Source organism: Rhipicephalus microplus, chromosome 5 (genome assembly GCF_043290135.1).
Source record: "Rhipicephalus microplus isolate Deutch F79 chromosome 5, USDA_Rmic, whole genome shotgun sequence".
Lineage (NCBI taxonomy): Eukaryota > Metazoa > Arthropoda > Arachnida > Ixodida > Ixodidae > Rhipicephalus > Rhipicephalus microplus.
The window spans coordinates 69668018-69679836 of NC_134704.1; the positions used below are offsets into that span (position 1 = coordinate 69668018).

Consider the following 11819-nt stretch of genomic DNA (forward strand, 5'->3'; position numbering starts at 1 on the left):
CTAAACACATCACGAATTTTATCATACTGGCCAATAATAAATTCTTTGTTTGACAGAAATAATATGAAAGTTGTCGCATACTGACGTGCTGACGCTGTGAGAAACAGGCTACATGCTTCCCCCGTGTAATTACTGTGCTGTAGTAAAGATGTCTTGTTTTTCGTGAGTGTGCATTCCAGTTTATCACGACCCAGGTTTGCGGGTAAATTGAGACTAAATTGAGACCAGGCAATGTTAGAATACAAAACCCTTGGGACCACAAACTAGCTGGCAGAGCAAATAACCAGCGCTGATTACTTCGAATTATTCCAAGTTCCACGCATCCCTCCAATTTCTATATTCCGTTATTTTAGATGTCATTTACAGTTGGCGCTGCGGCAGAACACTGCCGGACGGGGTGAACGTGCGTGAGCCTACATTGTGAGCCTACATGGGACACTTCCATAGCGTCTCTAAGTGTATCTCATCGTATGGTTTTCCGTCGTTTGTTCTTTTATTTTCAGTACAAACAGGGCACTGGAAAATGTCGTCTGCTGAATGGCGTCTCACACAGACGGTGCTACTGTAGTGGATTCAATCGAGTCTCGTGGTTCACAAATCGTTCGGCCCCTAACTGGGCGTGAAATTCGAGCGGTGTTTGACATAACTTTAGTTCCGCCGTCATGGTGCTAGTGCACCTCAGCCGAAGTTCACTAGCCCCTACGCTGCCGCACAACAAAAGCTTGAGTTCAGTAATTCATATACTATTAGTACACTGCACATTGTAGATAGTGAACTAGAAATCACTCCGCGAAAATATCAGAAACAAATCTCAAAGAATATGCTTGCGTGGTGCATTCGCAACAGTGCGATTACACTGTTGACACAACAGATGAAGGCTCACTATGACGTTATAAATTATTTTAACCATTCCTGTAGTTGCCTGCAATATCACGAGGATTCCCTTTTTGCCCCTTTGGCTCAAAATGACAGGCGAAAATTTCGCAAAAAAGGAAAAATTCTCTGCACGGAAAATCACTGCCAAGGCCTCAGAGACTGAAATGAAATGCGCAGGTGGTGCCATTATAGCAGGCGGATAGGTGAACTTGCACAAAAACTCCAAAGAAAGCTACCACTGGTAAAAAATTCATTTGTATTAGATCTTTGGAAGAGAGAAATAAACATTTATTTCGAAACAGTGTTCCAAGCGATGTTCGCAATCACCCCAAGGTGGGAGGGTTCCCTAGTTCAGGAATCCTCTGGCCTTGACTGCCCTCTTGGCCCTGACGACGAGTTGTCTCTGGTCTTCCAAGTACTCGAGGGCGAGCTCGGCCTCCTACGTTTCCATTAAGTGGTCGTCGCTCATTCTTCGTTCTTGGTCCCGCTCCAGTTGCACGTCGTGGTTCGCATGGCACTGGAATTCTAGGTGCAAGTGTGCCAGGGTGTCCGGTACGCTGCAGAGCGGGCACATGTAGCCATGTGTCGTTGAGTAGAGGCGGTGCATCAATATTCCATGTATGTACGTGTTGCTTTGCAGCCGTCTGAAGATCACGCCTTCTCCTTTGGTCATTTTTGAGCAGGGTGGAGGATACACCCGTCGCTTGAGTTTGTAGTGCTGAAGTAGCGATGAGCGGCTTTTTTTTTACTACTTCCATCTCTGCAGTCACAGATCGGGTATCCTTTGGTCCCAGGGCATCCCGGCTATTGTGCTTGCGGGCAGAGGCATGGGCCGCTTCATTTCCCTGTAGACCCTCGTGTCCAGGAACCCAGATTACGCAGGTATACATGGAAGTGGAGAGCTTCGCTGTTTCAGGATTTTAATTGCGTTGGTTGATACACGGCCCTTCCCATAATTCCGGCAAGCGGCTTGCGAGTCAGTGAAGATCGCCGCGGCGCTTTTACATGTGGTCGTGGTTAGAGCTATTTCCACTTTGTTTCTTGCGAATGACAACATTCCTAGTGCATGCATGTGGATAACTTATAGTGCGTACAATAATACGATTGTACGAAACTCTTTTTCTGTTGTGCAAACACACGCATGACCTCTGAAATAACATGTGACATAATTGAGGTCTCGAAGGCCATAATTGCTGCAGGTTTTGTTTTGATTTTCACGCCAAACGTTGTTTTCTTGAGACAGCGAGCAAGGTAAAGTTCAGCTTTAGCATTATATCTGTGTCATTTTCTTACTGCACTGCACATGTTTTTGTATAGCTCCAATATTGAAGTTTGTGGTACATGCAGCGCATGGCCGACACGGCGTTATCGAGTGCAATGTTGGGGTACTGCACGCTTGAAACAACGCTGGGAGGTTTCGTTCGGAACAAGATACAATCATCACCATGAAGGTAAAGCAATTGGACGGTGGCGGTTTCGCGTGGCGCTTGATATGCTCGAATTGGTAGTAGGCGGGCCGGGGTCATGAGGCGGCCAACAAATGCAGTGCACAAAGGTGATAAAAAATTATTCACGGAGTGATTGATGATGAGTGGGGTGGAGCTTTGGAGAGTTTTATCGGTAAATTGTGAATCCTCCATCCATTCATTTTCATGGCTGTCTGTCTATCCGTCTGTCTGTCTGGCCATCTGTCTGTCCATCCGTCCATCCACCCATCTGTGCGCACCTGATCAGTGAGTCACAGAACTATAGTTCTGAGGCGGTCACGTAGCAGGAGAGACAAGCATGTACAGACCTGCGGCTTTGGGAGCTTCGCCCTGAAAATGCAGGAACTCTAAGCAAACTCGTACTCACACAAAATTTTGCGGCCGAGATAGCCTGTGAAATTTATTCCCGGGAACATGCGTATTGTATGTCATCTACAATATATTGACAGCGAATATAGCCGGCAAAATACTTCACACGAATTTTGAAGGTCAAAATTTAGGTAATCCTGTCGTGGCTGCCTTCACGTCACCACGCTGCAGTCGATAAAACTAGGATTGATAATGGCATTTTTCTTTTACCAAGTTTGTTCTCGGCCAGTATAACGTAATTATCGGCGGCTGCTCGCTATAGTCCGTGGCCGCAGCGCACTCGTTGAAAGTCTTGTGTTCAGCGACACTGCTATATCTGTTCGACTTGCTTCATCTAGGGACCTTATTCGCCAGGAAACCTTGATGCGGAAAGTGCGGAAGCCTGTCACTGGTGTGTTTGTTGATGTGGTCAAGCGCTGCACACGCTATAGGTTTGTGCGATAGTTGCACCCGGTGGTTCGTCGGTTTTGGATCTCTCACACCGAAACTGAGATTGGTTCATAATGCGGAGCTGGTAACTAATGATCTGTCGCACGCTGCAGCAAAATTGTGACGTATCGTGTTATGACTAACAGGCCCCCATCAACACATTGCACGAAAAAAAAAAAAAACACGAGGCCAACGCTTTTGCGTAACCATGCATGGGGTGACACTGGGCTCTTGCCCTCCACCCCTACTCCCCCGAAATTTTTTTTCGCAATGAAAGAGCGAAAATTGTCAATTTTAAGTGGATGCCCTCCCCGACATAAAGGAGATGTTATGCCCAACAACAAGCGAGTGCGAGTTCGGTGATGAGAGAAGACGCTGGGGCACGCGCGGAAGAGGTAGCAACATGAAGACTGGCGGACATATAAAAAAAAGAAACAGTTGACAGATCTCACGTAGAGTGGGAATCGATGATATGCGAAGCACGAATGAGACATGTTGATTAGTCCCTTTAAAATCAGCACAACGTTACGAGGTGGAGGTAAATGATGCCGTACATGACTTCCGTGTCATGATTATCATGTTTCGATGTGTCGTTTACCTTTGTCATCTATCCATGTCACATGATACCAGATTTAGTATATGTGGAGCTAGTGAAACGGCCACAAGCACGCTATAAGCGTGGTATGTTGTCATGTTCCTACATGACCCGCGTGTCAGGATTATCATGTTTGCACCAGTCATATATTTCGTCATCTATTGACGTCACGTAACACCAAATTTGGTATATGTGGAGCTATATAGCAAAACAGCTGCGAGTGCATCATGAAGGGCCCATTATTGTAGCGTTCACGCGCGCGTACGCTGGGCAGAGCAATGCTACGTTAGCAAAACACGAGCATTTATAATCTGACGCTAGGCGCGACCAGCGTCCGTTGGCGCGGCCCGACGGCAACCAGTGCGAAATGCAATATGCTGTATTTCACGCCGATGTGTTACACAGACAGTACTGCGTATCTCTCTTTTCGTGACGGAAGGACGTCGGACGCGCTGAAACGCACATGCGTCAAAGCAACCCAGCGCGGCGCGCACCTGCTTGCGAGTAAATGGCAGGACCGGCGCCTGGCGTGGGAACGCCGGCGTGGCGCGACAAAATGAACGCCGGCGAGCACGCGCACCGCGTCAGGTCGATATGCATTGGCGCCTTGACTGTGGCATGTACTCATGGTCTCACATGACACGCATCTCATGATTATCATGTTTGCACCCGTTACATACCTTCGTCATCCAATGACGTCACGTAATACCAAATTTCGCATATGTGAAGCTAGCGAAACGGCCGCGAGCGCATCATCAGTGTGGCATGTAGTCATGTCCGCCAGGATATCGGCGTCTTCGAGTTGCACCAGGTCATGGGATGACCACTTAGAACCAGAATCTTCAGAGTGACGCCGGAGATGGTCCAAGAACACTAGAGAATATAATAATAATATCTGGGGTTTTACGTCCCAAAACAATTATGAAAGACGCCGTATAGAGGAGTGCTCCGCATTTCGCCCTCCTTCGAGTTTTTTTCATCACTGTTCCACACTTGCACAGTACCGTGTTGCTGCATTGATGCTGCTGCTTGCACGCTTTGTACATCGTGGGTCTTACACAACTGCCAGTAGCGCAAGTAATGTCTTGGCGGCTGCTTCAGTTGCATGCGCGTCAAGCTGCCCCGCCTATTGCATGCGTTAGATGTCCTCGCACTTACGCTGCATTCGTATATTTTTTTTGAAACATTTTCAAGCACTGGCGTAACTGTGCGGTAGAACACTTGCTTGCTACACACAAGCCCTGGATTTTATTGTCACTCCAACCGCTAATTTTCTTACCACTCACTGCCCGCCAGTTGATTTTGAAACTTTGTCCCAAGAGCTCACTACGTAGACTACAACCGACTACGCGCCAAGTGCCAAAGCAAGCATGAAAATTGAATTCAGTTGAACCAAAGCATTCCTCGAAGATAGCCGCACTTTTACCATTAAATTATGATATAACATAAAACAACATGCAATAGCTTCACTGGTCAGCAACTCAAAAAATATTATATGAGTGAATTAGCGTATATGTTCAATAATCTATAGTAACCCCGAACACCAGGTGTTTAGAAATGTACTGAACAAAAAAAATCTTATCATAAAGAGATGTGAATATATTACTGAGAGCGAATGTCTTTTGCCCTTCGACAACAGCAATCAAGCATCCTTCATATGCAAACCACTAGTCAGAGGTCAAAAGACGAAGGCGCGCGTCAAAGACACTCAAGTAAAGAACGTGCACTTTTCCTCGGCGCTCATTGGGGATCCTCCAGGGCAACGGAAGGCGCTAGCGAACGCGTGAGAGTGCCTGAGCGGCACATTGCACTCGAGTTCTGCCCTCTTGTCACCCTTCCTCGAGCACAGCGTATAGCAGTAAGTCATGAAGAACACCTGGTCATCGTTGTACTTTTCCAGGCCCGGAATTCTGAGGTCTGCAATAAACCCAAGGCGGGCCTGCAATTTGTACAGAACGGCCCGGTAAGCGAAGAAAGCTGCCTCTATAGCGGGTATCGTGGGTAGCACACCCATCGACGCGGGCGCTCCTTCACCCAAGCGGCAGGTGACACGGCTCCTGTATTCGCCCGATTGCTGCTTTCCCCACCAGGAGATGGTCTCGCCGCGGTCGTCCACGTTAACGCCACGCGGGTCGAAGCTTTTCGCGATCTGCCGGGCAACCTGTACTCCCGCGCCGCCGTAATTAATCATGAGGGGTGCTCTTTCGTAGAACATTGGAGGTTCCAGCGAAACCGTGGCAGCGCTGACATAATTCTCCAAGTAGGAGTACGAATACGGCTCGTACAGTAAAGTGCGCCTCTTTTTGTACACATCTCGGTAGCGCTCGTCGCCGTGAAGCTTTTGGTAGGTCACCGATGCCTGCAGCCAGCCCTCGAAAAACCCCGAACTGTTCATGGATGGGAATCTTTCGTACAGAACAGCACGCTGCTGAGCAGCGAAAAATCGCTCGGCTGGTAATATAGTCAGCATCATCGCGGCTATCTTCTGTCCGGCTGTATGCTTACTTTGCCCGTCTATCCACGAGCTGTTTTTCATCAGAATCTCGAACTCGCTCTTGAGACTGAGCAAAAAGTCCAGTACCTCGCGACGAGCGTCGTTCGTCGGGTACAGCTTGAGTAAATGACTTACAGATGAGAGAAGACCAAAGCGCGAGTCGACGTACTCGAGGCAAGCGTGCTTTTTCTTGTCCTCCACGTTATCGTGAAACATCAGTTCCGGTTTGCCAACGACAGCCCACAAGTGGGACTGCAAGAACATCCACGCAATGCCAATTAGAAGTTCTACGTGAGTGTGCTTCTTGAACAGCCCCTCCACGTCGGCCAGTATGTTGGCGTCTTCGAGTTGCACCATGTCATGGGATGACCACTTCGAAACAGAGTCTTCAGAGTGACGCCAGAGATGTTGCAGCCAACTGGCGGAGTCGAACGATGGCGTCTCGTCACTTATCTTGGCCAGTATGAACCACTTTTGCGCGCCCCGAGCTTTGCGAAATTTAGCCGCCATAAACGAGTATTCAAGCTCCTGCAGGAGCGTACTATTTGTATTCGTTAGGTTAGCACCAACGTAAGACAAGTGCGCACTGACTATGCGTTCGTAATCCTCTGGACTCGTGGACTTTTCGAAGCGATCTACCCACGCGGCTCTACTATATGCTTTCCGGATCACCAAGATCTTCCCCATGGATTTCGTGCGGGAAGCTTCCAGCCCGAATACGAAGTTAATGTCCCATTTTAAGGCCATTTCAACCATCACGCCCAAAGGATGCACGTCCGTGGGTTGAGGCTCTTCCATTGGCCAGGTGAGGAGCAAGTCCTTCATGGTGTCTTTGAGCGCGACCAAGTCGGTTTCAATGTGGCTTGGCTCTGGACTCAGACAGTCGTGGTAGAGACGGCTAGCCCTCCCTTGCTGCCAAAGGTCAGTGCTCACCTCTTGAATCTCCTCTTGCATCGCCTTTTTGTTCATGACATCTTGGACGGACTTCTCGGTAGAGCTGTTTTGCCAACGACCACAGGTGAATGCGTAGAAGTCGTTGCAGGGATTCACGCTGCTGTTCAGCGAAGCGAGCAGTCTCTTGGCGTGTTCGAGGCAGGGCGTTGACCGGCACTTTTCCAGCTGTATCCGTGGCTTTCTGAGGACCACCAAGTACACGGCGACGCACGTCATTGCCACGGCCATGAACACACCCACTGCGACCCACAGCCGCGTTTCGTTATGCTGCTGCACCTGCTGGACTGGCGCTCCTTCAGGATCGATCCTAGTCGAACCACTCACGCCACCCTACAATATGTAAAGAAAAGATAAAGCGGAAGCGGCCGAATGAGTCGTACTTTACGGTGTAATCTACGCTTCAAGAAAGCAAGCTCTGAAGTGGGGGCAACAATCACTGATAGCCCGGAAAATCGCCGAATAGTGCTTAGAATCGATCGAATAAAATTCTGCCAACGAGATAGATCACACAACACTCGCATGCTAGTCACGGCGATTTGGCCAGGAGCGCATATATAAGATAGCTTTACCCAGTGCCTCATAATAAAGTATTTTTTCTAGGAGGCATTGCTTTAGCATAAGAGAAATCATCTGCGTCTCACCGCTGGTGTTTTAAGACAGGTTACACTGTTTACGAAACACTGTCGCTTGGCAGAGCGAAAAGAAGTTACCTGGTTGCGTCAACGGGCAACTTTTGCCATCTGGACGTAGAAACAATAAGAACGGACAAGTAAAGTATCGCTTTTTTTTTTTGTGCTGCAGAAAACATCACACATCTCGGCTAACTCTGCACACACCTCTTCCAGCGAGTGAATGAACCAAAATATGCGTGAATGGTGGTGGCGCCATCTTATCGTGGTCGCAGCAGGCGCGTACCCAGAAATGTTTGTAGAGGAGGGGCGGGGGGGGGGGGGGGGGAGGCGGGCTTTTTGACTGCAGAGCGCGCAACCCTTGAAATGGCCATTTTTTCGCTCTGTATGCCATGTTAAAAAACAATTTCGGAAGGTGGGGCACGGGCCTGGCGCGCCACCCGTGGGTCACAGCAAACGAGGACAGACTGTCCCGTCAAGCCTCCTGCACCGCTGAACGAGAGCGTACCTCAAAAACAGAGTTATACGCTTGCCAAAAGATACTTGACAAAATGAACATTGCAGAAATGTAAAGCGATGCGAGGACTATAGTGGAGAATGAATCGGTTCAACAGTGCAGGCTGACAGCTTAATATGTCCGAAGCTAGCGGTCTCACTTTAACGGGCACCGCAAGTTTGCCCTTGTTTGCTGCTATAGCATTGAACGTTGTATCCTTGAAAGAACGTAGCTACGTACATAATAGCTCCAACTACCTTTAGTTTACACACATGCGCAGAGTGTAGCAGGCAGCGCTAATTAATTGCATTTCGTAATAGTGATATGTGGGGTTTAGCGTCCCAAAGCCACCATATGATTAGGAGAGACGCCGTAGTGGAGGGCTCCGGAAATTTCGACCAACTGGGGTTCTTTATCGTGCACCTATATCTGAGCACACGCGCCTACAACATTTCCGCCTCCATCGGAAATGCAGCCGCCGCAGCATCCGGGGTTCGATCCCGCGACCTGCGGGTCAGCAGCTGAGCATCTTAGCCCCTAGACCAGCGCGGCGGGGCACATTTTGTAATAGTAACAGTAGTACCACTATGCCTTTTTATAGTGAGCAGAATACAGAGCTCGCCACAATTCGGTGCTTTTTGCGGTACTTATAATTTCGGTATTCAATGTATCAAGACAGCTTCGCGCAAACTAATGCTCGAATTGCCATTTCAGCATTATATTGAAGGCATTTAGTTAAAAGCAATTCAGGCCATGACTCATTTAACGTAGACTGAAGTGAAGAGACGTTCTAGAATACGGGGGTAAGTTCTCAATTTCCTGATACTGAAATGCCCGCAGATAGATCATCTTTGCGGCATGCAGGATGCACACGTGTTTTGATGTGCCACGCCAATATTTACAAGTCTACTCAAAACGCAGCGTAAGCAAGCAGAGCCGATATTGTTCTGCTTTGGCTGTGCTCAGATAAATTGAGGGCTTACAGGTTACAGCACGCTGTTCATCTCTTCTGCTTACGCGACTCTTTTGCCATTTTTCTTCGTCGCTTGCAAGACACTACGGTGAAATCTTCAGGTAAACTCTATCGTGGTACCTGAAAGCGTCCTCTCCAAAGTAAAAAAAAGCAGGAAGCTGCCACAAAATTCATGCGTGGAACACTCACGACTTTTATCGCAGGTCTGGCACTTTCGGCTTCATACAAGGATGCTCGCTTCGTTGGATGTACGGAAAGCCTCCTATCGCGGAAGGGCTTGACGGATTTCTCCATTACCTGCACCAGGTGAAGCAACCTCATGTACTTGTCGTGGTGATATCACTTATGCTTTGCAAACTTTGCTAAAACATTTCCTTTTGTGAGCGTAACGCAAACGAACGAATTAGAAAAAAAAATTGAGCTTGAACTAATGGCCAAGGCCGAACAGTATTCGACGCAGCTTTTTTTTTCAAGTTCTTGCTTGATGACAAGCTTTCGCGGGGAAGGCCAAATTTTTGCTACAGTAGTATTAAGAACGACTATATTGTCTTGCTTATTCTCCCGTTTCGGTCAGCTTTCCCATACCAGTGTCGCGTTACGTTGTTCTGACGGGAACATGTCACGTGACAAGTAGTTAGGATGAGTTACGTGATATTAGTTAGGTGATTAAACAGACCCGAGTGAAAGATCGGCCTGTACTCGGCCAACTTTAAAGCGACTGCGTTCTTTCGTGTCGCTATATTTCTTGGCGCTATTTTCTTTTTTCCAAGGCTGCCTCACAAAATTCACCTAAATTCAGTGCTCATACGGTTTAGCTCAAGTATAGCTCACAATGTTGCTCACCCTGGGGACCGAGTCGCGCCTTGTGTTGATCTGTTGCGAGGGCTTTCGGGTCTTGCGTATCTCCTCTTGGGCGATGGACTTTCCGGGCACCGATAGGCCTGCTACTGAACCCGTCTTTACGCTTCCGGCTTTGTCTGTCGAACGCATCGTGCTCCTTCTGCAGCGTCGTGAAATGCACACCTCTAACTTGGTTCAGCGGTTAAGAGTGCCTAGTACAGAGTGCCTAATGTATAAGAGTGCCTAGTACAGAGACGTGACTTAGCGTGTCGCCTGGCCGCGCTTGCAGAAATCTTCTTCTGCTGCTGCTTGCACGAGAGCGCGAGACCGAGAGCTTGTTTACCTTTAACCGTGGCTTACACCCACTGTGGGGCATTGGCCAAGAGCTGAGTGGCTGATACGGTACAAAGAACTTCATTTAGAGATTCGGAGAATTTCCACCGTTTAGGTAGGACGGCACTGCAGGCCGCTCCAACGTTGATTGAAAAAATTATAATTTTAATCAGGTTTTGCGGGACGCGCTCTGGCGTGCAGCGGGCAGCTTTTAGTATAGCTTTACAAAATATTGTCCCGTTGTCATTACAGTGACTAAAATAGGCGTGCCCGAGATGAAACTCGTTATTTGACCGTACTTGTGGTCTGGAAACGACAACTCAAACAGCGTCGACATTTGTAGTACATGATGCCATCGAAGATTGCAGTGTTATCCATAGCGTTAACCGTAGCTCCAGAAACAACTCAAACGTTCGCGTTGTGCGCGCAGTCACATCGAAAGGTTCTACAATTACATGGATAGTCTGCAGTCATTCCAGTGTGCACATGACAGCCATTGCACGTGTAACGGGACAGTGACCTAAAATAGAAAGCATGGGGCATGTGTGGCAATGAAGTGCCCTGGTTTTGTTTTGTTTATTTTTTTCTTTCTACGTTCTCGCGCATGCCTTCTCTGGGGTGTTGGCCGAAAATTCGTAGTAAAAAATATAGAAGATAACTTGAACACTGTTAAAGAATAAAAAAACTAAATTAATAAATAAATAGTACGTAATTATAAAGTAAATGCAGCTATTACTGTGTGACTGCACTATAGTTTAGTCCATATTGCCGTAATAAGGTGATCAGAACAATTTAGAGTAGACTTCTTAAATTTCAACGCATTCTTAAATAAATTATTTAGTGCGTATTTGCAAGAGCCCACATTCAAACTGTGCAAATTTAGTGGCTTGAATAAAATTACTCAGGGCATCAAATGCATATCTCTGCGGTGATATCCCAAAACTGAGGCACCGTAGCTCATAAGTAATTTGTACCGTCACGTTCAAGCTTTTCTTTGAAAGCGGAGTAAGGAGAAGTCTTTCTCTGGTAAGCCAATATCTGCGACACGACAAAAATAACTCTTGAGTGTTTTTGTTTATTTGTTCTCAGAATTAACTGAAAGGCAATATGTGTATTGTCGATATTGTCTACACTGAAACTTCAGTGAGAATATTTACGTACTGATATTCCGTCCACACTGTTATAGATTTCACCTCATCTGTGCGAATGGCTAGTTTCCATAGTGGCCGCTAAGGAATCGGCTATTTCGATTTAATTTTAACCCAGGGGGACTTGTAATTCGCAATAGTCTCGTGTGCTTCAGCTGAGGCGGAAATATCGATCGTGATGTCTCCAAAGCTCGTG

At 47.5% G+C, this 11819-nt stretch overlaps 1 protein-coding gene across 1 annotated transcript; it reads right to left on the reverse strand.

Annotated features, from left to right (window-relative positions):
- Window positions 1-4717: 4717 nt before the first annotated feature.
- LOC119173825 (neprilysin-11) lies at window positions 4718-7528 on the reverse strand. Its single transcript, XM_037424608.2, has one exon. It carries the CDS (start codon window positions 7430-7432, stop codon window positions 5465-5467), a length of 1968 nt encoding a protein of 655 aa, XP_037280505.2. The 5' UTR covers window positions 7433-7528; the 3' UTR covers window positions 4718-5464.
- Between the last annotated feature and the right edge of the window lie 4291 nt (window positions 7529-11819).